This window comes from Macaca fascicularis, chromosome 15, assembly GCF_037993035.2.
Source record: "Macaca fascicularis isolate 582-1 chromosome 15, T2T-MFA8v1.1".
Lineage (NCBI taxonomy): Eukaryota > Metazoa > Chordata > Mammalia > Primates > Cercopithecidae > Macaca > Macaca fascicularis.
In genome coordinates, this window is record NC_088389.1 from 46,546,127 (window position 1) to 46,569,707 (window position 23,581).

The window sequence follows — 23,581 nt, forward strand, 5'->3', positions numbered from 1 at the left end:
GATAAATACCTGAATACGCTGAAAGCTTGATGAGGAATGGAGTGCTTCCACAGTTTTTGTTTTTGTTTTTTCCGAGACGGAGTCTTTCTCTGTCACTCAGGCTGGCATGCCGTGGTGCAATCTCGGCTCACTGCAAACTTTGCCTCCCGGTTTCAAGCAATTCTCCTGCCTCAGCCTTCTGAATAGCTGGGACTACAGAGGCGCACCACCATACCTGGCTAATTTTGGTATTTTTAGTAGAGACAGAGTTTCACTATGTTGGCCAGGTTGGCCTTGAACTCCTGACCTAGTGATCCGCCTGCCTCGGCCTCCCAAAGCGCTGTGATTACAAGCCACCGCCCCCAGCCCTACTTTCATAGTTTTAAATTACTTCTCCAGAGAATACTTTTTAATTACCAAGAGTAAAGGAGAAGTTTAAAGTGAAGAAGCCTACCACCACTTAATCAAGTGGTCAAGGTTAACGTCATCAATAATGAGACAAATCAGCTGGGTGTAGTGTCGCACGCTTGTAATTCCAGCACTTTGGGAGGCCAAGGCGGGCAGATCTCTTGAGGCCAGGAGTTCAAGACCAGCCTGTCCAACACAGTGAAACCCCATCTCTACTAAAATACAAAAATTAGCAGGGCATGGTGGCACAAGCCTGTAATCCCAGCCACTCGGCATGAGAATCACTTGAACCCGGGAGGCAGAGGTTGCAGAGAGCTGAGATCACGCACTGCACTCCAGCCTGAGAGACAGAGTGAGACTCTGTCTCCAAAAAAAAAAAAAAGATATTGAATCTTCCTGTCCAAGAGCATGGTACCTTTCCATATGTTCGTCTTCTTTGTTTTATTGGAGACAGTCTTGCTCTGTCACCCAGGCTGCAGTGCAGTGGCGCCATCTCAGCTCACTGCAACTTCTGCCTCCTGGGTTCAAGCAATTCTCCCGCCTCAGCCTCCCGAGCAGCTGGGATTACAGGTGCATGCCACCATGCCCGGCTAATTTTTGGATTTTTAGTAGAGATGTGGTTTCACCCCATTAGCCAGGATGGTCTTGATTTCCTGACCTCGTGATCCACCCACCTCAGCCTCCCAAAGTGCTTGGATTACAGCTGTGAGCCACAGTGCCCGGCCTCTTTTTTTTTTTTTTTCCTTTTTTTGAGATGGAGTCTCGCGCTGTCTCCCAGGTTGGAGTGCAGTGGCGCAATCTCGGCTCACTATAACCTCTGCCTCCCAGGTTCAAGCAATCCTCTTGCCACAGCCTCCCGAGTTGCTGGAACTACAGGCGTGCACCATCAGGCCCAGCTAATTTTTGTATTTTTTAAAGGAGAGACAGGGTTTCACCATGCTAGCCAGGCTGGTCTCGATCTATTGACCTTGTGATCTGCCCGCTCAGGCTTCCCAAAGTGCTGGGATTACAGGCATGAGCCACTGTGCCCGGCCTCAAGGCTTCTTTTGTGTTCATCAGTAATATTGTTTTTGTTGTTGTTTTGTTTCTTTCTTTCTTTTTTTTTTTTTAAGAGACAAGGTATCAGTCACAGCTCACTGCAACCTCGGACTCCTGGTCTCAAGTGATCCTCCTGCCTCAGCCTCCCAAGTAGATGAAACTACAGGCACATACCACCCCTAGCTAATTTTTAATTTTTTTGCAGATATGGCTTCTTGCCCATATCTGCGGGTTCTTGCTTGTATCTGCAAAAGACAGAGCAAGACTCTGTCTCCAAAGAATAATAATAATAATGAGACAAATCAAATTTGCGTGGCACCTGATACAATGCTAATGATCCTGGTTTGTTCTAGCTGTAGTTGTCAGGGGTAAAAATTTCCTCTGGAGGGTTTTGTCGTGTTTCTTCTGTTGTTCAGTAGCCCTGTAGATGTGGTTTCCCCTGTTGTACAGGAGCCCTATAGATGCAGTGTTGGCAGAGGAGGTGTTCTCTATGATAAGGTCTCAGCCTTTCAGTGGGCCATGTCCCTGTGTGGTGACCTTTACAAGGGCTTCTCTGTCACTCCCCACCTTTATGTGGTACAGGAAGACCCAAGAAGGCTGCCATTGGGTATTTCCCTTCTTCTAGGTTGGTTAGGCTCTAGTAAAATAGTTTCTCTTGAGGGAAAGCCTTAATAAAAAGTGCAGGCTGGGCGCAGTGGCTCACGACTGTAATTCCAGCACTTTGGGAGGCCGAGGTGGGAAGGTCATCTGAGGTGGGAAGGTCATCTGAGGTCAGGAGTTCAAGACCAGCCTGGCCAACATGGTGAAACCCCATCTCTACAAAAATACAAAATTTAACTGGGCATGATGTCAGGTGCTTGTAATCCCAGCTACTTGGGAGGCTGAGGCAGGAGAATCACTTGAACCTGGGAGGGGGGAGATGCAGTGAGCCGAGATCGAGCCATTGCATTCCAGCCTGGATGACAAAGTGAGATGCCATGTAAAATAATAAATAAATAGGCCAGGTGCGGTGGCTCACGCCTGTAATTCCAGCACTTTGGGAGGCTGTGGCAGGCAGATCATGAGGTCAAGAGATCGAGACAATCGCTTTAGTAGAGACGTGGTCGCCAGGCTGGAGTACAATGGTGCAATCTCAGCTCACTGCAACCTCCACCTCCTGGGTTCAAGCGATTCTCCTGCCTCAGCCTCCCGAGTAGCTGGGACTACAGGCATGTGCCACCATGCCCGGCTAATTTTTGTATTTTTAGTAGAGACAGAGTTTCATTATGTTGGCTAGGCTGGTCTTGAACTCCTGACCTCAGGTGATCCACCTGCCTCATCCTCCCAAAATGCTGGGATTACAGGCGTGAGCTACCATGTATCCCGGCCCGCGGGATAGTCAGAGCAGGCCCTGGAGGAGGGGGTGGGAATTTGGGGAACAAGAGACCCGAGAAATGGAGACAAGACAGTGCTCTGATCAAGTCTCGTTTAATGGCGGTAATGCACACTGCCTTATATACACTTGGAAGGGAAGGGGTTGGGCTAAGGCGGAAATGATCTCATTGCCGAGGGCGTGGCCAGGTTAGTTTCGGTTTCTCCGGTAGGACGTCATGTTGCGCTTGCGCTATTAAGTAACAATTTTCCCGGGCGTGGGAAAAGTGAGTGAAGAAGAAGCAGGAAGAGCGCCATCTTTAACGAGGTATTAGTACAAGGGAAAAAAGGCAAAGATAGGGAGAAGGTGTGGGGTGGAAATGAATATAGCTCAGGCGTTTAATCCTCAATTATTATTCGCTATGGCCGGGGCGTGCAGCTCCGGACAGGTCCCCCTTTTTATATTTTTTATGATGAGAAAACCCCTCGGGAACTGCGCCTGTCTTAGGTTGGGTCAACTCACCCCCACCTTCTAGGCCCGTCATGGGATAAGGCAGCAGCAAGGGCGACCCTCCTGTCTTAGGCTCCGATGGAGATAGTGTCCTCTTACCCGTCATTGACTGTCCAGTTCAGCACACAGGGGAGGTGGTCTTATCAAGGTAAATAAGACTCACCATTTTCAGTCATCTCAAGGCGATGATAATGGACCTGTATAGGTTTGGCCTGGAAGGCCTCGATTTGTTGTCTGACAAATGCCATAAGCTTATTAAGGATTATAGGCCCGAGAGTGAGGAAAAGTAGAAGAGTGAGTAAAGGACCAAGAAATGGCAGGAGATAGGGGAGAAGTCCATCGAGTCCAGTCCATAGTGGATTGGCGGCCAGGCCTTTTCTGCGCTTTTCTAGTTCTTCTTGCAAGGTTTTTATCTTATCTCTGACGATTCCGGATTTGTTGGCGTAAAAACAGCACTTTTCCTGTAAGGCCAAACATATCCCTCCCTGTTCTGCCGTTAACAAATCTAGACCTCTTCTATTCTGGAGAACTACTTCAGCTAACGAGTCTACTTGGTCTTGTAAATCTTGTATAGTACTAGATAAGGCTTGTACGTCGGAAATTAATTGATTGGATAATTTAGTATATTGGGTTAGTGAGACTCCTAGGCCTGTGGCTCCTGTAGTAAAAGCAGTGGTGATTCCTAGTCCAGCCAACAAGGGAATAAATTGTATGGCTCGTTTCGGTCTATAAATAAAATGTTCAATAGCGGGGATGGGGATAGGTTCATCTCCAGGGATGATATCAACGTCGGGGAGAAGAGTGGCCAGAACACAAAGCCCTGTCCAATTTGTAGGTAGATACGTATATGCCATGTTGTTTCCACAAACGAAAACCGAGCCATTTATAGCACACAAAGGGTTGGTGGCATTGATTATGGAAGTACAGTTGCCAAACACAACATAGCCTAAATCAATTTCTTTAGTGTTATTATATGATGGTGAAAAGAGGCAAGAGGAATTAGAAAACGTCATCGGTTGAACTAAGGGGGGGGGTAATAGGACAGGAATTATTTACTAAGGATTCATTTGAGTAGTTGACATAGGGCAATGAAAGGTTAGGTATGGCTAGAGGAATAGGGGGGCCCATTTTAAGACAAAGCCAACAATCGTGGGCCAGGCTTGTATTGGACATTTGAAGTAAATTGTAAGTAGCATTGAGGATATCAAAGGTTTGGGCATCGAGCCTAAAATTACCTCTAAGCTCAGGCAGGGCTAAAGGGTGATATTGAAGTTCAGGATAAGAAGCTTTATGAATTTCTTCTAATTTTTTTCTGGACGGTTTTAATTCTTGCAATATCTAATGGGCCTCCTCCATCAGAAATGTGAATGGGGGCGGTAGTGCTCCAACAAACAGGCTTTCCTTTTTGGCCGTTACAAGGAGATTGTACAAGTTTATTAGTGGATCCTAATACTTGTACGTCATTGATGCCTCCAGTTTGTGTTTTTAGTAACGTGGCCGTATAATATGTTCTATTGCCTGATTTGCATTGTTGATAGGAGGTATAACAGGAACTATGTACAGAAGATTGGAAAGAGCTACAAGGGCATTCTAGGAGCGGCCCGCTAGGTGAGGTATCTCTTGGGGTAGACTTACATTTCCATAACTGGTTTGGCATTAGGTAAGCTGTCTTGCCCGTGCAGGTCACCTGGGTGATTCTATCTGACGGAGGTTCAGATATTTGTCCCCCTCTACAGTCACAAGGCTGGCCGTATTGTTTTCGTAATAATTCTTTTGCCTTACGAGGGTCACCAAAACCTGCATAGACTGTCACTATGTTGTATAGAGCGATTATTCTCCAAAGGAATTTCATGTTAGGCTTCATTTTCTGAAAAACAAGAAGGAAAGAACTTCTCAGGGAGATTTATCTTCCCTGGACTGACAATGGTTATGATTTATTTGTCTTACCAATCTTTCAGGCAGCCATCTGGCTGCATCATTTTTTTGTGAGAAGATGCATACTGAGCCTCTTCCCCAAATTAAAACTGGATCGGGGCCATGCCATGAACTATCAAGTGGATCTTTCCATTTTACCATTGCAAACTGTTTTTGAGATTCAGGATGCCAGAAACGGTCGGCAGCCGATTTTCCATGACTGTCCAAATTTAAAAAATTAAGGATAAACAGGGCATGATTATGTTTCTGGGGGTACCTTTCACAGGGTACCAGCTCCCCCCTTTTAATTTTGTGATAATAGTTTTTAATGACAGATGAGCTCTTTCTACTATACCTTGTCCTTGGGGATTATAGGGAATGCCTGTGGTATGTTTAATTTGTAGGGTATTACAAAATTGTAAGAAGGTTTTGGCTATATAACCGGGGCCATTATCTGTTTTGATTTGTTTGGGTATTCCTAAAATAGAAAAGCAGTGCAATAAATGAGCTATGACATGTTTGGTGGCCTCTCCTGTTTGGAGAGTTGCACTGATGAATCCACTATAGGTGTCTATGCATACATGGATATATTTTAGTTGACCGAATTCTGAGTGGTGAGTAACGTCCATTTGCCAAATTTCGTTGGGGATGAGTCCTCGGGGGTTAACTTCTAGATGGGGAACAGGTAAATATGTTATGCAGTTGGCGCATTGTTTAACTATTTGTCGAGCTTGTTCTCTGGTAAGTTTAAACATAAGTCTTAAGGTTTGGGCGTTTAAATGATGTAAGGCATGTGCTTTTTGCGCTTGTTGCAAATTGTCTGTAGTGACTGTGGCTATGGTTTTTGTTGCCGTGTCAGCTGTTGCGTTACCTTGTGTTAGAGGTCCCGGTAATCCTGAATGTGCTCTAATATGCCCAAGAAAAAAGGGAGTAGTCTTTTTTCGGATAAGTTGTTGACATTGTAAAAATAGGTTAGCTGTGTCTGAAATATGTTTAATTTGAGACACGGTCTCTAAGAGGGGTATTGAATGAGCCAGGTAGGCGCTGTCTGTATAAATGTTAAGTGGCTGACAAGGAAAAGCTGATAGTGCTGCAATTATAGCTTGCAATTCGACCAGCTGAGCTGATGTATAAGTGGTCTGGAATTTAACGACTACATTATTGTAAGTGTAAGCGGCAAGTCCTGTGGAAGATCCATCAGTGAAAATTAGTAATGCGTCATTGAGAGGTTCTTTACTGGTAATATGGGGAAATACAAACGCATGAAGCTTACAAAATTGAATAAGTTTGTTAGGTGGGTAATGGTTGTCAATCGTGCCAGTATAAGAAGCACAAGCAATTGGCCAGGCTTCCGTATTTTGTAACAGCCAATGGATGCGTGATTGAGTGTAGGGCTGTATAATGGTAGAGGGTTCTATTCCAAAGTATTTTCTACTGTTTTCTCTTCCCAAGATAATTAGATCAGCTATGGCATCATAATAAGGCAACAAAACCTTTTTAGGGGAGGAGGGCAGGTGTACCCACATAATGGGATTGTTCTGCCAAAATAGGCCAGTAGGGGTTATTGTTGTGTTAAAAATAAGGAATATTAATGGCTGAGAATAATCAATACCGGTAACAAATTGTGTTGCAATGGCATGTTCTACCTGTTGGAGTGTTATTAATGCTTCTTTAGTAATGGACCTGGGGGATTTTGGATTAGAGTCTCCTTTTAATATATCGAAAAGAGGTTTTAACTCTCCTGTGGTGAGCTTTAAGTACGGTCGAAGCCAATTTATGTCTCCCAGTAATTTTTGGAAATCATTTAAAGTTTTTAAATGATCACGACGTATAACGGCCTTTTGATTAATGATTTTGGGTCCATTAATCTGGAAACCAAGATAAGTGTATGGATCTTGTAATTGTACTTTTTTTGGGGCTATTTGTAGTCCGGCTGTTGTTAACTCTTGTTTGAGTTGGGCGAAGCACTGTAAGACTTGTTCGCCAATTTCTCCTGCTATTAAAATATCATCCATATAATGTAGAATATACATTTGTGCCCATGTTTTTCTGACTGGCTCTATAGCGGCAGCTACATATTTTTGACACAAGGTAGGACTATTGGCCATACCCTGAGGTAAGACTTTCCATTGATAGCGCTTCATTGGTTGTTTAAAATTTGTAGATGGAAGACTAAAGGCAAATCTTTTCTGGTCAGCAGGGTGAAGGGGAATTGTAAAAAAGCAATCTTTAAGGTCAATAACGATTTAAAAATATTTTTGAGGAATCGCAACCGGTGAAGGCAATCCTGGTTGTAAGGCACCCATAAGGATCATAGTGATATTTACTGCTCTTAAATCTTGTAAGAGTCTCCATTTACCAGACTTCTTTTTAATAACAAAAATAGGTGTATTCCAAGGGGAATTACTTTCCTCAATATGTCCTGCTGCTAGTTGTTCCTGCACTAACTGTTGGGCAGCACTTAGTTTATCATTGAGTAAAGGCCACTGATCAACCCAAACGGGCTCATCTGACTTCCAAGTAATGGGGTCAGTGCACCTTTGGGGTGCAGGTATGTCAGTGGCCTGAGCTAAAAATTTCCAAACCCCTTTTTATCAAGTTGTCCTGAAACCAGTATAGGCTGTGGGATACCGTTCTCCCCTTTTCCAAGACCTTTACCAGGGGTGTATCCTTGAGTTAACATTTGTGGAGTAACTATATCATTTGGACTACACATTATAATTTTCATTTGAGAGAGTAGATCTCGCCCCCAAAGGTTAACAGGTAGGTAAGGGATAACAAATGGCTTAATGAGGCCTGAATTGTTTTCTTTATCTGTCCATGTTAGGTATTTAGAACTTTGTTTAGGATTACTGCTTTGTCCAATTCCTCTCAAGTGAGTTAAAGTTTCTGTGGTAGACCAATGAGAGGGCCAATCTTCCTGTTTAATGATAGTTACATCAGCCCCTGTGTCTATTAGTCCAGTGAATGCTTTCCCGTCTAACCATAAGGTTAGAGAGGGTTTTTGATTTGTAATTGGTTGCACCCAATATATATCTGATGATCCGAAACCTTTTATATTTCTATTAGAGTATTGGATATTATTATCTGTTTTAACCAAAGGTAGCAGGAGTAACTGAGCTATTCTAACTCCTTGAGGGACAGTAATAATCAATAGCTCTGGCCATAATTTTAATTTCTCCTTCATAATCATTATCGATAACTCCAGGGAGGACTTGTAAGCCTCTCATGGTGACACTACTTCTTCCTAAAAGTAGCCCAAAAGTGTTAGGTGGTAAGGGTCCATATATTCCGGTATTTAAGGTTTGCGGTCCCATTTCAGGTGTTAGTATTGTGTGGGAGGTGGAACTGAGGTCCAATCCTGCACTTCCTGGGGTTGCTCTACTAAGTTCTGAAATGGATTGCTGTTGCTGGCTGGAACAAAGCTGACTGCCCCATATGCTTGTTTCGGGGCCTGAGGCTGGCCCCTCATCCCGTTTCCCTGCCTGGGGGGTAAAGGATTTCCTTGACTGTCAGTTTTAGATTTACATTCGTTTGCCCAGTGCCTTCCTCTTTTACACCTTGGGCAAAGGCCTGGGATTTTTGCTTCTGGACTCTTATTTTGGTTTTCACAGCAATCTTTTGCAAAGTGTCCCCTTTTACCGCATCTAAAACATCCCCCTCTATCTTTACCTTTGTTAATGAGGAAATCTCTTACTGTTTGGCCACTAAAAGCGGCGGCCATTGCTAGGCCTTGTTGATATGAGGGCCCAATATCTGAACAAAGGCGAATGTATCCTGTTAAATCTGTTTTCTTTCGATAAGGTCTGATTCCCGCTTGGCAGGCGGGGTTAGCATTTTCATAAGCTGTTTAACATAATCTACACCCGTTTCTGCATTTCCAAAGATTCTACCTGCCGTGGTCATAAGTCTATGCACAAAGTCTGAAAATGGCTCATCGGGTCCTTGTTTAACCGCTGTGAGCGAGGCCCCTGGATCTCCTTTAACGGGAAGTTTTCTCCAGGCCTTTGTAGCAGCAGCCTGGATTTGTGAGAACAGTCCAGGGTCATATTGCATTTGGGCCTGAGTGTCTGCATAATTACCTGAACCTGTTAACATATCAAAATCCCAACCGTTTCCTGCCTGTTGATTTCTTTTAGCTGTATCTCTACAATTTTCAAAGAACTCTGACTTCCAAATTAAGTGGTCTCCCCCAGAAAGAACTGCCCTGACTAAGGTATTCCAGTCTGTAGGAGTGAGCCAATTCTCAGCTACAGATTCCACTATAGCAAGAGTATATGGAGCAGTAGCCCCATACTGAGAGGCAGCAGTCTTTAACTCTTTTATAATAGTAAAATCAAATCCAGTATGATGCCTCCAAGCCTGTCCCTGTTCATCTATGGTTTCCGTGACCGGAAAAACGTCTTTGGGGGAGGAGTCTTCTCTATGTCGGCTAGCAACTAACCCCCCTCTTGGAACATGCTGTCCAGGCCGCTGAAGTGGGCGCAAGGAACCCTCCATAGCGTCTGAGTTAGGTATTTTTTCATTTCCTGTTTTTAGCTTTTGGAGCCTAATTATCAATGATTGATGTAACTCTTCAAGTTTAATCTGTTCTTCTAGTTGAGAAATTTTTTGCTTTAATTCTTCTTTGGGATCTATTGCTGCCATAACAATGGGCGCAGAAGCCTCATTATGTGTCTTATTATATGGGGGTGGGTATGAAAAACAGGGAGGCAAATCAGGGTTGTGATATTTAGCCGCCTCTTCCTCTAAATCATCCCAATTTATATCCAATTGATTAGGCTTATTAATTTCCTCCTCCTTTTGAAGCATCTGTAAAATTGGGTATTTTTTTGGTTTGTTTCCGTGTGGTATTTCTTTATCTATTACAGAAGGAGACTTCATTTCCTCATGATCACTTTCGAGGGAAATGAGATCCTCCTCTGTATCTTGCGGAGGCTTTGCGAGGTTAGAGCGGGAGCTAACCTTTAAAATATGCTCTGTCTGAGTGACCGCAGCCATGACTTGCGGATCGGCCTCCTTCTTATCTATTAAATCTTTAATGAGGTTCCAATAAGAGAAGGCGGTTACAGGAATTTTTTCTGGCCCAAAAGTATTATAATAGTCCTGAAGACAATCCCCTACTCTACGCCGTCTTTTAATATCAATAGTTCCTTCCTGTGGGAACCAAGGGCAAGTATCTTTTACAAAATCAAAAAATTTAAACAAATCATTACCTTTAACCTTTACTCCTCGTATCTTTAAAGCCTCTTTTAATTGTCCTACATATATTTGATGTTGGCTTAATTCTTGTCCCATTTTGGACGCGTCACTTACCTTCGATTCTGACGCAGCAGGTTCCCGCGGTGATCGGAAGAGTTTGACTCCTTTTGTCTTTGTTAGCGGTCGACTGTCCTTTGGCGTCCTCTTCCTCACGGAGTCCCTCGTTTCCAGGTCCCTGTTCGGGCGCCACGTATCCCGGCCCGCGGGATAGTCAGAGCAGGCCCTGGAGGAGGGGGTGGGAATTTGGGGAACAAGAGACACGAGAAATGGAGACAAGACAGTGCTCTGATCAAGTCTCGTTTAATGGTGGTAATGCACTGCCTTATATACACTTGGAAGGGAAGGGGTTGGGCTAAGGTGGAAATGATCTCATTGCCGAGGGCGTGGCCAGGTTAGTTTCGGTTTCTCCGGTTGGACGTCATGTTGCGCTTGCGCTATTAAGTAACAATTTTCCCGGGCGCGGGAAAAGTGAGTGAAGAAGAAGCAGGAAGAGCGCCATCTTTAACGAGGTATAGTACAGGGGAAAAAAGGCAAAGATAGGGAGAAGGTGTGGGGTGGAAATGAATATAGCTCAGGCGTTTAATCCTCAATTATTATTCGCTATGGCCGGGGCGTGCAGCTCCGGACAACCATGCCCGCCTGGTTCCTGTGGAATTTTGCTCTTGGGTTTTTATTCCAGTAAGTTGTAATTCTCCGTATCTGCCTGTCTGTCTCCCCACTTTGTGCCCTCAGTTCTTTGCTGCATCTAGAAAAAGTTGTTGATGTTTCAGTTAATTTGACATTTTTCTTGTTGTTAGGGTGGGGTGACAATGACCAAGCACCTTTCATGCTGAACAGAAACTGGAAGTTGAGCATACTTATTACATATATATATACACACACACACACACACACATATACATACATATGCATATACATACATATATATTTGAGACAGGTCTCACTCTGTCACCAAGGCTGGAGTGCAGTGGTGCCATCACAGCTCGCTGCAACCTTGAACTCCTGGGGTCAAGTGATCCTCCCACCTCAGCCTCCCAAGTAGCTGGGAGTACAGGCGCACACCACCATGCTCAGTCAATTTTTTTTTAGTTGAGACAAGGTCTCATTCTGTTGCCCAGGCTGGTTTTGAACTCCTAGGCTCAAGCCATCCTCCTGCCTCAGCCTTCCAAAGCAGTGGGATCCACAGTCATGAGTCACTGAGACTGGCGACAGCATATATTTTTAATTTTGGTAATATTTGTCTTTATTTGATGGATAGTGCTTTCTGTTTCTCACCAAAAGAATCTTTGCCTATCTCAAGGTAATGAAGTTTTTCTCACAAATTTTATTCTGTATGTTTTACAGGTTTAGTTCTTGTTTGTTTCTTTTCTTTTTCTATTTTTTTCTTTTTGAGATGGGTCTCACTCTATTGTCCAGGCTGGAGTGCAGTGGCACGATCTCGGCTCTCTGCAACCTCCACCTCCCGGACTCAAGTGATTCTCCTGCCTCAGTCTCCCGAGATTACAGGCACTTGCCACTATACCTGCTAATTTTTGTATTTTTGTAGAGACAGGTTTTGCCATGTTGGCCAAGCTGGTCCCAAACTCTTGACCTCAGGTGATTCGCCTGCCTCAGCCTCCCAAAGTGCTGGGATTACAGGTGTGAGCCATCATGCCGGGCCTTCATTCAGTTGATTTCTTACTACATCTTTCCTCTGCTTCCCAGGTTCAAGCAGTTCTCCTGCCTCAGCCTCAGGTACAGCTTTAGTTGTTATGTTAGATGTGTGATGAAGCAGGGAGTGAGATTGGAATTGACTGCAAATGAGCAAGAGAGAATTTTCTGGGGTGATCCCAATGTTCTGTTGGAATGGGAATTATGTAAGGGTAGATATTTGTCAAAACTCATAACATGGTACTTTTATTTTATTTTATTTTATTTTATTTTTTGAGACGGAGTCTTGCTCTGTAGCCCAGGCTGGAGTGCAGTGGCCGGATCTCAGCTCACTGCAAGCTCCGCCTCCCGGGTTCACGCCATTCTCCGGCCTCAGCCTCCCCAGTAGCTGGGACTACAGGCGCCCGCCACCTCGCCCGGCTAGTTTTTTGTATTTCTTAGTAGAGACGGGGTTTCACCGTGTTAGCCAGGATGGTCTCGATCTCCTGACCTCGTGATCCACCCGTCTCGGCCTCCCAAAGTGCTGGGATTACAGGCTTGAGCCACTGCGCCCGGCCCAACACGGTACTTTTAAAATGTGTGTATCTTCTGAGGTAAATCAATAAAGTTGATTTATAAATATATATATATATGTGTCCTGTAAAAGACAGGCACTTGCTTGCCACCAAACTGCTGTGGACTCCTGGCTTAGTCCAAGGGAGAAAGAAGTACAATAAACAGCCAAAGTAAGGCCAAAGTCTGGAGGACCCACAGCCACAAGGTACAAGGTACTTTGTGAGAAAGGCTTCCAAGCAGGCAGTAATATGCTTTTCCAACTTGAAAGGAGGCAAGACATACACAGATCTTCATGGCGCTCCTACTCCCTTCTACATCTCTTTCTGGAATTTATTTTGGTCCCAATAATAAGATAGGTACCCATCTTTACTTACTCCCAACAATGACCAATCTTTTCTTCATTGATGTGAAATACATCTTTAATATGCATTGATATGGTTTGGCTTGTGTCCCCACCCAAATCTCATCTTGAATTGTAGCTCCCATAATCCCCACGTGTCATGAGAGGGACCCGGTGAAAGGTAATTGAATCATGGGGGTGGGTTTTTCCCGTGCTGTTCTAGTGACAGTGAATAATTCTCACAAGATCCAATAGTTTTATAAAGGGCAGTTCCCCTGCACACTCTCTCTTGCTTGCTGCCATGTAAGACATGCCTTTGCTCCTCCTTCATCTTCCACCATGATTGTGAGACTTCTCCAGCATTGTGGAACTGTGAGTCCATTAAACCTGTTTTTCTTTTTTCTTAAGACCGAGTTCCACTCTTGTTGCTCAGGCTGGATCGCAATGGCATGATCTCAGCTCACTGCAACCTCCGCCCCTTGGGTTCAAGCGATTCTCCTGCCTCAGCCTCCCAAGTAGCTCGGATTACAGGCATGCACCACCATGCCCAGCTAACTATATTTTTAGTAGAGACAGGGTTTCACCAGGTTAGTCAGGCTGATCTCTAACTCTTGCCCTCAGGTGATCTGCCCACCTCAGCCTCCCAAAGTGCTGGGATTACGGGCATGAGCCACCACACCCAGCCAACCTCTTTTTCTTTATAAATTACCCAGTCTTAGGTATGTCTTTATTAGCAGCCTGAGAATTGACTAATACATGTTTTCTATGTATAGATACTTAGTTCCATAGCTAGACTCACTTGTTAAAATGATCTTTCTGTTTTCTTCTTTTGCCACTAATGTTAACAGGATTGTTCATATTACATTTTTTAATTAGTTACTGTTGGAGTTTTGGAAAGCTTTTAAGTACACCTGACTCTCAATCTATGCACAATTAATTTATGAATTTTTGGAATAAAATACTAAAGAAAACAGTGCTTTTTTTTTTGAGACAAAGTCTCACTCTGTCACCCAGGCTAGAGTGCAGTGGCATGATCTTGAGTCACTGCAACATCTGCCTCCTGGGTTCAAGTGATTCTCCTACCTCAGCCTCCTGAGTAGCTGGGATTACAGGCGTATGCCACCACATCTGGCTAATTTTTGTATTTTTAGTAGAGACGAGGTCTCACCATGTTGGCCAAGCTGGTCTCGAACTCCTGACTGCAAATGATTTGCCCACCTTTGCCTCCCAAAGTACTGGGATTATAGGCATGAGCCACTGCGCCCAGCCAGAAAACAGTGCTCTTTCTAATACAGGATTCCAGATGAAATCATTTAAAACACTTCACACAATGTTTTAGCCTGATGCTTATAGCATACTTTAGAACTGCTGCCAGGTAGCTAATTGAACTTTTTATTATACAACTCACTGCCAGAAAAAAAAAAAAATTATTTCTGCCAGCATGTCATAGACTATTGCTTCAGGCATTTTGAGTCTATGTTTTGTTAACTTGTGCATGTCCCAGGTATTTAATTTTTTTTCAGTGAAATCTTGATAGTAAGGTGACAGTCAACATCCCATACATGCTCCAAGATGAAGAACCAGGCAGGATATCACCATTGACAACATATTATTAGCCAAATTTAAAAAGTTAAACAAGATCTATAGGACTACCAACTTCTGGTAAAAACTCTGTCCTGTTCTCTGGAAAATCACCCAAAATGACAAAGAGCATAAGAAACTGGAATAGAAACTCCATTTTAAGTCAAATCTATAGGCACCAGCAAGGTGGCTGTAATAAAAAAGATAGACAATAATGATTAATGGCAGAAGTGAAAAATTGTTTTTTTTTTTTTTTTACCTGATTTACTCACACATTACTGATGGGAATGTAAAATAGTACACTCACTTTGCAAAGCAGTTTGGCAGTTCCTCAAAATGTTAAGCTAAAGTTACCATATGGACCAGCAATTTCACTCATAGGTATATACCCACGAGAACCAACAATATACATCCACACAAAAACGTTTATGTAAATGTTCATAGCACCATTATCCATAACAGCCAAAAGAAGGAACAACCCGTATGTCCATCAAACGAACAAAATGTGATCTATTCATACAATAGAATATTATTCCATCCTAGTCTAAGCCAAGAAGACTTAAGTACTGATGATACCTGCTATGATGTTAATAGATCTTGAAAATATTGTCAAAATATTCCCTGAACCGTAGACTACCACATGCTGGATGAAACATTTTTCTTCTGGCAATGAGTTACTTCATTAAAAGTTCAGTTAGCTAAGTGAAAGAAGCCAGACATAAAAGGCCACATATTGTATTTACATGAAATGTCCAGAACAGGCAAATTTATAGAGATAGAAAGTAGATTAGTGCTTCTCCAGGACTGGAGGGAGGCTAGTGATGGCTAATAGGTATGAAGTTTCTATTTTGGGGTGGTGAAATTGTTCTTGAATTATTTAGTGGTGATGGTTGTACAGCTTTGCAACTATACTAAAAACCATTGAATTGTATACTTTGAAGAGGTGAATTGTATGGTATCTGAATTATATCTCAGTAAAGCTGTTAAAAAAAAAAAAAGGGACATATGTAACCCTAAACAATAACATATAAAGACATTGATAAGGTTTGGCTCTGTGTCACCACCCAAATCTGATGTCAAATTGTAATCCCCAGTGTTGGGGAGGGACCTGGTGGGAGGTGATTGGATCATGCTGGCGGATTTCCCTCTTGCTGTTCTCATGATAGTGATTTCTCATGAGATCTGGTTGTTTAAAAGTGTGTAGCACTTCCCCTTTTGTGCTGTCTCCTACGACATGAAGATATGCTTGCTTCCCCTTCACTCTTCTGCCATGATTGTCAGCTTCCTGAGGCCTCCCCAGCCATGCCTCCTGTACAGCCTGTGGAACTATAAGTCAATTAAACCTCTTTCAGTTATAAATTACCAAGTCTCAGGTGGTTCCTTAAAACAGTGTGGGAATAGGCTAATACAGAAGATTGGTGAGGCATTGCTATAAAGATGCCTGGAAATGTAGAAGCAACTTTGGAACTGGGTAATGGGCAGAGGTTGGAACAATTTGGAGGGTTCAGAAGGAGACAAGAAGATGAGGGAAAGTTTGGAATGTCTTAAAGACTTGTTGAATGGTTGTTAACAAAATGCTGATAGTAATATAAAGTCCATGCTAAGGAAGTCTCAGAGGGAGATGAGAAACTTATTGGGAACTGGAGTAAAGGTCACTTGCTATGCTTCAGCAGAGACTGGCGGCATTGTGCTCTGCTTTAGGGGTCTGTAGAACTTTGAACTTGAGAGAGATGATTTAGGGTACATGGCAGAAGAAATTTCTAAGCAGCAGAGTATTCAGGACATGGCCTGGCTGCTTCTAATGCTCATATGCATTCGAATGCCTATATGCATTCAAAAGAGATGGTCTGAAATTGGAACTTATATTTAAAAAGAAAGTAGAGCAGAGAAGTTTGGAAAATGTACAGCCTGACCATGTGGTAGAAAAGAAAAACCCATTTTCTGGGGAGGAATTCAAGAAGGCTGCAGAAATTTGCATGAGGAGCCAAATGTTAATAGCCAAGACAATGGGGAAAATGCTTCCAGGGCATTTCAGAGATCTTTGCGGCAGCCCTTTCAAAAGCCTGGAGGCCTAGGAGACAAAAACGGTTTCACAGGCCAGGCCCAGGGCCACACTGCTCTGTGCAGCATCAGGACATGGAACCATGCATTGTGGCTGCTCCAGCTCCAGGCATGGCTAACACAGGCGAAGGTATAGCTTGGACCATTGCTTCAGAGGATAGAAGCCCTAAACCTTGGAAGCTTCCATGTGGTGCTGGGCCTGTAGGTGCACAGAAGACAAGAGTTGAGGTTTGAGAGCCTCTGCCTAGATTTCAGAGAATGTATGGAAATGCCTGGATGTCCAGGCAGAAGTCTGCTGCAGGAGCACAGCCTTTGTGGAAAACCTCTACTAGGGTGGTGCAGAGAGATAATGTGGGGATGAAGCCCCCACACAGTGGAGCCATGAGAAGATGGCCACCATCCTCCATAACCCAGAATGGTAGATTCACCAACAACTTGCGCCATGCACATGGAAAAGTCACAGGCACTCAACAACAGCCCTTGAGAGCAGCCATGGGAGCTGTACCCTGCAGAGTAACAGGGGTGGAGGTGCCCAAGACCTTGGAAGCCCACCCCTTGCATCAGCATGCCCTGGATGTGAGACATGGAGTCAAACATTATTAAGATTTAATGACTGCCCCGCTGGGTTTTGGACTTGCATGGGGCCTGTAGCCCCCTTGTCTTGGTCAATCTCTCCCCCTTGGAATGGGAGCATCTACCTAATGTCTGTACCCCTGTTCTATCTTGGAAGTAACGAACTTGCTTTTGACTTGTGATTTTACAGGCTCATAGGCAGAAGCAGAAGGGACTTGCCTTGTATCAGAAGAGACTTTGGACTTGGACTTTTGAGTTAATGCTAGAATGAGTTAAGACTTTAAGGGACTGTTGGGAAGGCATGATTGGCTTTGAAATGTGAGAAAGTACATGAGATTTGGGAGGGGCCGGGGTGGAATGATATAGTTTGGCTCTGTGTTCCCACCCAAATCTGCTGTTGAACTATAATCCACAATGTTAGGAGAGGGACCTGGTGGGAGGTGATGGGATCATGGTGGCAGATTTCCCTCCTGTTGTTCTCATGCTAGTGAGTTCTCATGAGATCTGGCTGTTTAAAAGTGTGTAGTACTTCCCCCTTTTTGCACTCCCTTGCTGCCACGTGAAGATGTGCTTGCTTCCCCTTTGCCCTTCTGCCATAAATTTCCTGAGGCCTCCCAGCCATGCTTCCTGTATAGCCTGCAGAACTGTGAGTCAATTAAGCCTCTTTTCTTCATAAATTACCCAGTCTCAGGTAGTTCTTTATAGCAGTGTGAGAACAGAATACACATATTGTTTAGAGGAAAAATTTTATTAACAGAGCACAGTAGAATATAGCACAACTGCCTTCTGATGGGGTACTAATGGAATCTGGAAAGATTTAGGAGGTAGAGGCATCAGGTTTTCTGGAAGTAGGGAGGAAATCAGAGGCTAAAAAGAGTTTGAAAATGTGCATAGAACAGTTTGAGCTCAAGTTGCCACTCTTACCTTATTTTGCCAGGTGATTATCAATTCATCACAATTGCCACAGGAAATGAGAGGCATTATCTTTTACCAAATAGAACTTGATAGGCTATTAACTTGGGTACCCTGGGCCTGGAGGAGGATAGAAATAAGATAGAAGACTAAAAACAGGATACTAAGTGGAAGTTTGAATAAAAGGGGATGAACTCCAGCTCCTATCCCACCATGCAGTGTGCCTCTGCCTGCTCTCCAGTAATGGTAGCCAGGCTTATATCCCCCATGCTGACTGGGACATCCTTCTCTGGGGAAATTATAGAGCAGCCTCTGGAGAAATTACACTTCTCAAAGAAAAATTAACAGACACTGACATTTAGGGTCCCAAAGGCAAAAAGTACGTGACACTCAAAGTTTCTAACTCAAAGACTCTGGACGTTAGTTGTAAACCCTGAGCAGATTAGACTTCAGATTGTCTCCCTTGGGTAAAATACAGTGGTCTCCCCTTATTCAAAGTTTCACTTTCCGTGGTTTCAGTTACCCTCAATCAATCTTGGCCCCAAAATATTAAATAGAAAATTCCAGAAATAAACAATTCATAAGTTTTACATTGTGTATTCTGAGTAGCTCGATGAAACCTCTTGCCATCCTGCTCCATGCCTCCTAGGGTACAAATTATCCCTTTGTCCAGCATATCCATGTCATCTACACTACCTGCCTGTTAGTTACTTAGTAGCCTTCTCAGTTATCAGACTGACAAAACATACTACATACAGGGTTTGGTACTATCTGAGGTTGCAGACATCCACTCGGGGTCTTGGACCATATCCCCCATGGATAAGGGGGATACTGTATGCATTATGTGTGGGAAGAGATTGGTGACCAAAAGGAAAGACTGTGGTAGAAATAATCTATGTGCTCACCACAACGAGGGAAAAGCTGTATTTCAAGCCTGTCTTTAAGTTAGGTTAGGGTTATATGATTGATCTCTGGGCAACAGAAGAGTAGAAGTGACTTCTAAGACAGAGGTTCACAAACTTTCTTAGTTACAGCGTCTGTAGTACCAGGGCCATCTTTCCACAATGCTCCCAGGCAAACAAACAAACAAACCCATTAACTACCAATTCCATTTGCTCAGTAGTTAGTTCCAAATAACCTAATAGTAGTAGTTTGTGATGTCAATAGTTGTAGTTGTGATAATCTCAATATTTTAAAATATCTTGGGAAGCCCGTGTGAGATCTCTACAGTGGCATGGGAAACCTTGGCACCTAGTTTGAAACCCATGGTTCTCAGCTGTTTCTAGGCTAGTGCTTAAAAACACTGCACAATGCTCCAGTTTTTCCTTTCCCTGCCTCTGGGACATTGGAAATCATGTGCTCCACCCACCATGGCTACAAACTATGGGAAAGCAACAAAACACTGGAAAGACCCCTGGGGAATAAACTTTCATTCAGTTAAGCTACTCCGATTTGTTGGGTTATCTGAGGCTAGGACTGCTTACTGCAACTCAATACGGTAGTCACTTGAGGCTAGTGAGAAATGGAAATGCACACAGTGCCACATTTCACAATTTTAAAAACAGAAGCAGAGTCAAATACGTTTCCACTAAATGTATCTTTATTTTGATAGAACTACAATTCACTTTAACCACTGCATCGCATAGGACACTGTTGTACTATAATGCTTGTACAGGAACGTGCATTATCACTAGTGTTACACGTAAACACGTCACCAATCTAGACAGTATTAATAGATTGAGTTAGATGATTTTTTTTTTCTATGCACGCATGTAATATCACAATGTGTTTACTTGGATATTTTATGCAGATAGCACAAGATAGAGTATACCTATGCAAACAGCACAAGTTACAGTGATACCTATGTAAATCGAAATCCTAAAATGAGATACTTAACATTTTCATTATAATTATTTTCTAGGTTAAAAAATATGAAAAAATATTTAAATTTTAAACAAAGGCATATTACTGAGGCAGAATTCAGTGCAGATACAGAAGATGGTACTACAACTGGCATAGTCAAGACGACTAGAAGACAGTATAGTGCACATTTAATGATGAATGGCAATTGCAATTTACTGCAGCAGAGCAAAATGGAAAAGCTGTCTGTTGTATTCAGAAGTGTTAAAGATATATAGTAGATAATACTTAAGACAATATTTAAGATATGTAATTTTTAGCAACCATTTGGTGAGTTTAGGTCAAAAAAGAATACACAAAATTAGTCATATGAACTGAGTTAAATTTCTAATGAAACAATTTAAACAGCTTTTAAAAGGATCTGAGTTTGTAAACCTGGCAAGCTATAAAATAGCTTCTTACACATGCATATACAAAGAAGAACCTTAGATGGAGAGATGAACAAATTATCACTTTATCGTATTTAGAAAATTATGAGGGAAAGACCTTAAAAGACATTCACAAAAATTGAAAATCTCAATGAAACCATTAAACAATTTTGCTCTTGGATATACATGAACAAAATATATTTTTGCTTATAGAATATATTTTTAATAAAGACCAATTAATTCAAAATTTGAAAAATTTCAAGTATTTTTCTTTAGCCGTAGATGAACTGTTTGATATAAGACCCTGCCCAAAGAAAACTCTGGGCATATTCTGTCTCAAAGAACCTCCAAATTCACAATGTCGATTCATGTAAAGGCAATGAAATGTGAATTCATTGCCTAAAGGCTCAAACTCATGGCAGATATTTTTGACAATCTTCCATCTGTCAAAGAATTTCAGTTAGAGACAGAAAAGTTAGTTTCCATCACGAGGATGGGACTCCAGCTATGTTAAGTCAAAAGACCATCCGTGTTGGAATTTTAAAGCAAGAGGGTAAGTTTTCCCTCATTGCTTTATTCTATTGCATGATACACATTGAAAATATTTGTGTTCAGTTTTCTGAAGCAGACTCCAAGAAACGAGTCATGGATACAGGTGTTATAATTCTTCAGTACATACGCACAAAAGCTATAGAATGTTGACAGTTTATGAAACTTCTGGGGAAAAAAAAAAGTAACCAATGATCTCATTTACTTACCAATATTACTTGGATGACTTACAAAAGAATTTTATAAGGATTTCCTGTACTAGAAAATCCAATTCAAGGTTTCCTTGAAACAAAAGAAATGCTTACCAAATATTCATAATCAAAGACAAAATGCACGGTGATTCACATTTTCTCCCTAATATCACGCTGCATATGAACAAGCTAAATTTGAAGCTCCTAAAACTGGAAAAACTTGTGACCTGGCTAGACAGGTAAAAGAATTTATTTACAATAGAAACATTTCATAATACAAATAAAACAGAATAACTCACATATTTTTCAAATGAGTCAATATGCAGAAAATTTTAAATGTAAAATAAATGGCTGCAATAAGCAAAATCTGAAGAACGGTATGTTGTACTGATAAACTGTTTTGTTTCCATTTATACAATGCCTCATCAAATTTGATGCTAATAAACTGAATTGATACTGAATTTACTTAAAAACAGTTTTGAAAGTGATATACATTTGCCTAGATATTAAATGAATTTTTCTAATAAAAGATGTTTTATTAATGTGGATGCAAATATAAAAAAAAAATTGGGGCTGTGTGCAGTGGCTCAGACCTGTAATCCCGGCACTTTGGGAGGCCGAGACAGGCAGACTGCCTGAGCTTAGGAGTTGGAAAACAGCCTGGGCAACATGGTGAAACTTCATCTCTACTAAAATAAAAAAACTTAGCCAGGCGTGGCAGCATGCACCTGTAATCTCAGCTACTGGGGAGGCTGAGGCAGGAGAATCGCTGGAACCCAGGAGGCAGAGGTTGCAGTGAGCCGAGATCGCGCCACTGCACCCCAGCCTGGGCGACAAAGTGAGACTCCATCTCGGAAAAAAAAAAAAAAATTGGATACTTGATTCAGTTATTGGAATTAAGCATATTTAGAACAACAAAATATGTTTAGAAGAACTATGTGAATCTACTTATCAACTCTGTTTTATAAATCTAAATGTGAGTTAAGTATTACAAATGAAAATTTTGTGTGTAGTTTAAGACGTGCTGTGACATATTACATACCAGATTTCAAAAAGTGCAAAAAATAATATGTCTCAATAATTTTTTACATTGATTACATGATGAAATAATATTATGGATATACTGGGTGAAGTAAAATACATTTTTAATTTTACCTGTTTTATTTTCTAAAAGTGGCTACTACAAAATTTGAAATTACGTATGTGGCTCCCATTATATTACTGCTGGATGGTGTTGAAGTACCTAAAACACCTTCCAATCAGCTTGTAGAGCCCTGCTCTTAAATATAAATAGTCAAAGATCACCGGAGGCTTCAGGAAAGCCTCCAATGTGAGAGACAGAAAACAGGTAAAAACAACTCAAAGGAAACAGCGATAATGCAGGGAGCAGAATAACACAGAAACACACTATAATTAACATGCTCAGAGAAAAAATACTTCACCTATGAAACAAAACCAATTAGAAAAAAGGAACAGAGAATCACATAATGCACTTGGAAATAAAAATATGACAGCAGAGATAAAACATTCACAACATTTAATAGTAGAGCTGGAAGATAAAGTTGAAGAAATCTTCAAGAAAGTAGGAAAAATCAAAAACATGGAGAGAGTGGCCCAGGAATCCACCTCTCCACCTAGGTAACAATTACATCGGCATAAAGTTCCTAAAGTGATTATTTTGGGAGCACATTGAGTCCATCTGAACACTTGTAGCTTCTACCGGAAATCCTGACTGGTAAATTGCAGTTAACATTGGTGGATTTCACCCTTCAGTGAAGTAGCAGCTACCCATCCCCCATCCACTCCATGGAAGGCAGCTGTGGAGACACAATCCCACATTTCTGGTTCAGCTTGCTGCCGCCGGGGTGGACAATAAAAGCCACTTCCTCCAAATATCAGGGTTCTGATTGCAGATATCTACTTCTGATCACAGAGGAAGAGCAGACACAGAAGCAAGCTACCATTCTCCCAACCCCCAACTGGCTAAAGTGGCTTCCAGGAGAAAAAAGGGATGACACCTGTTTTTCTGGACATTCAAAAAACTGTGTATCTAGGAGAATTTAGAAAGCCATTGCCCCTGCCCAGGGGAAAACACAGGCTCTGAAAAGAACTGAGAAAACTTCAGGCATTCAACACAGGCTGATCCCTAGCAGAGACAGTCTATGACAATAAAACAAAAATGAAAACAAAAAACACACAATACACACACACACACAAATAAAAAAAATAAACCCTGGGGGAAAAGGAATAATCTGATTTCCAGAGCTGCCACATTATAAGATTCAAATGTCTAGCTGTCAACAAAAACAATCACAATGCATACAAAGAAACAAGAAAGTATGGACCATTCAAAGGCACAAAATAAACCAACAAAAAATGGACACGAGGAAGACCAAACATTGACTTGCTAGACAGACTT

General features: G+C 42.1%; 1 protein-coding gene across 2 annotated transcripts in view; it reads right to left on the minus strand.

Annotated features, from left to right (window-relative positions):
* ZNF483 (zinc finger protein 483) overlaps positions 1-23,581 on the minus strand; it is a 66,945-nt gene that overhangs the window by 18,634 nt on the left and 24,730 nt on the right. The window contains exon 6 of one of the 2 annotated variants that reach the window (XM_005581079.5): positions 17,955-18,254. The exons of the other annotated variant lie outside the window; for it this stretch is intronic. Within the exon in view, the coding sequence (XP_005581136.1) occupies positions 18,235-18,254 (20 nt within the window). The 3' untranslated portion in view covers positions 17,955-18,234. Of the gene's footprint in view, positions 1-17,954; positions 18,255-23,581 lie in introns of those variants that run through there. 2 annotated transcript variants of the gene reach the window in all.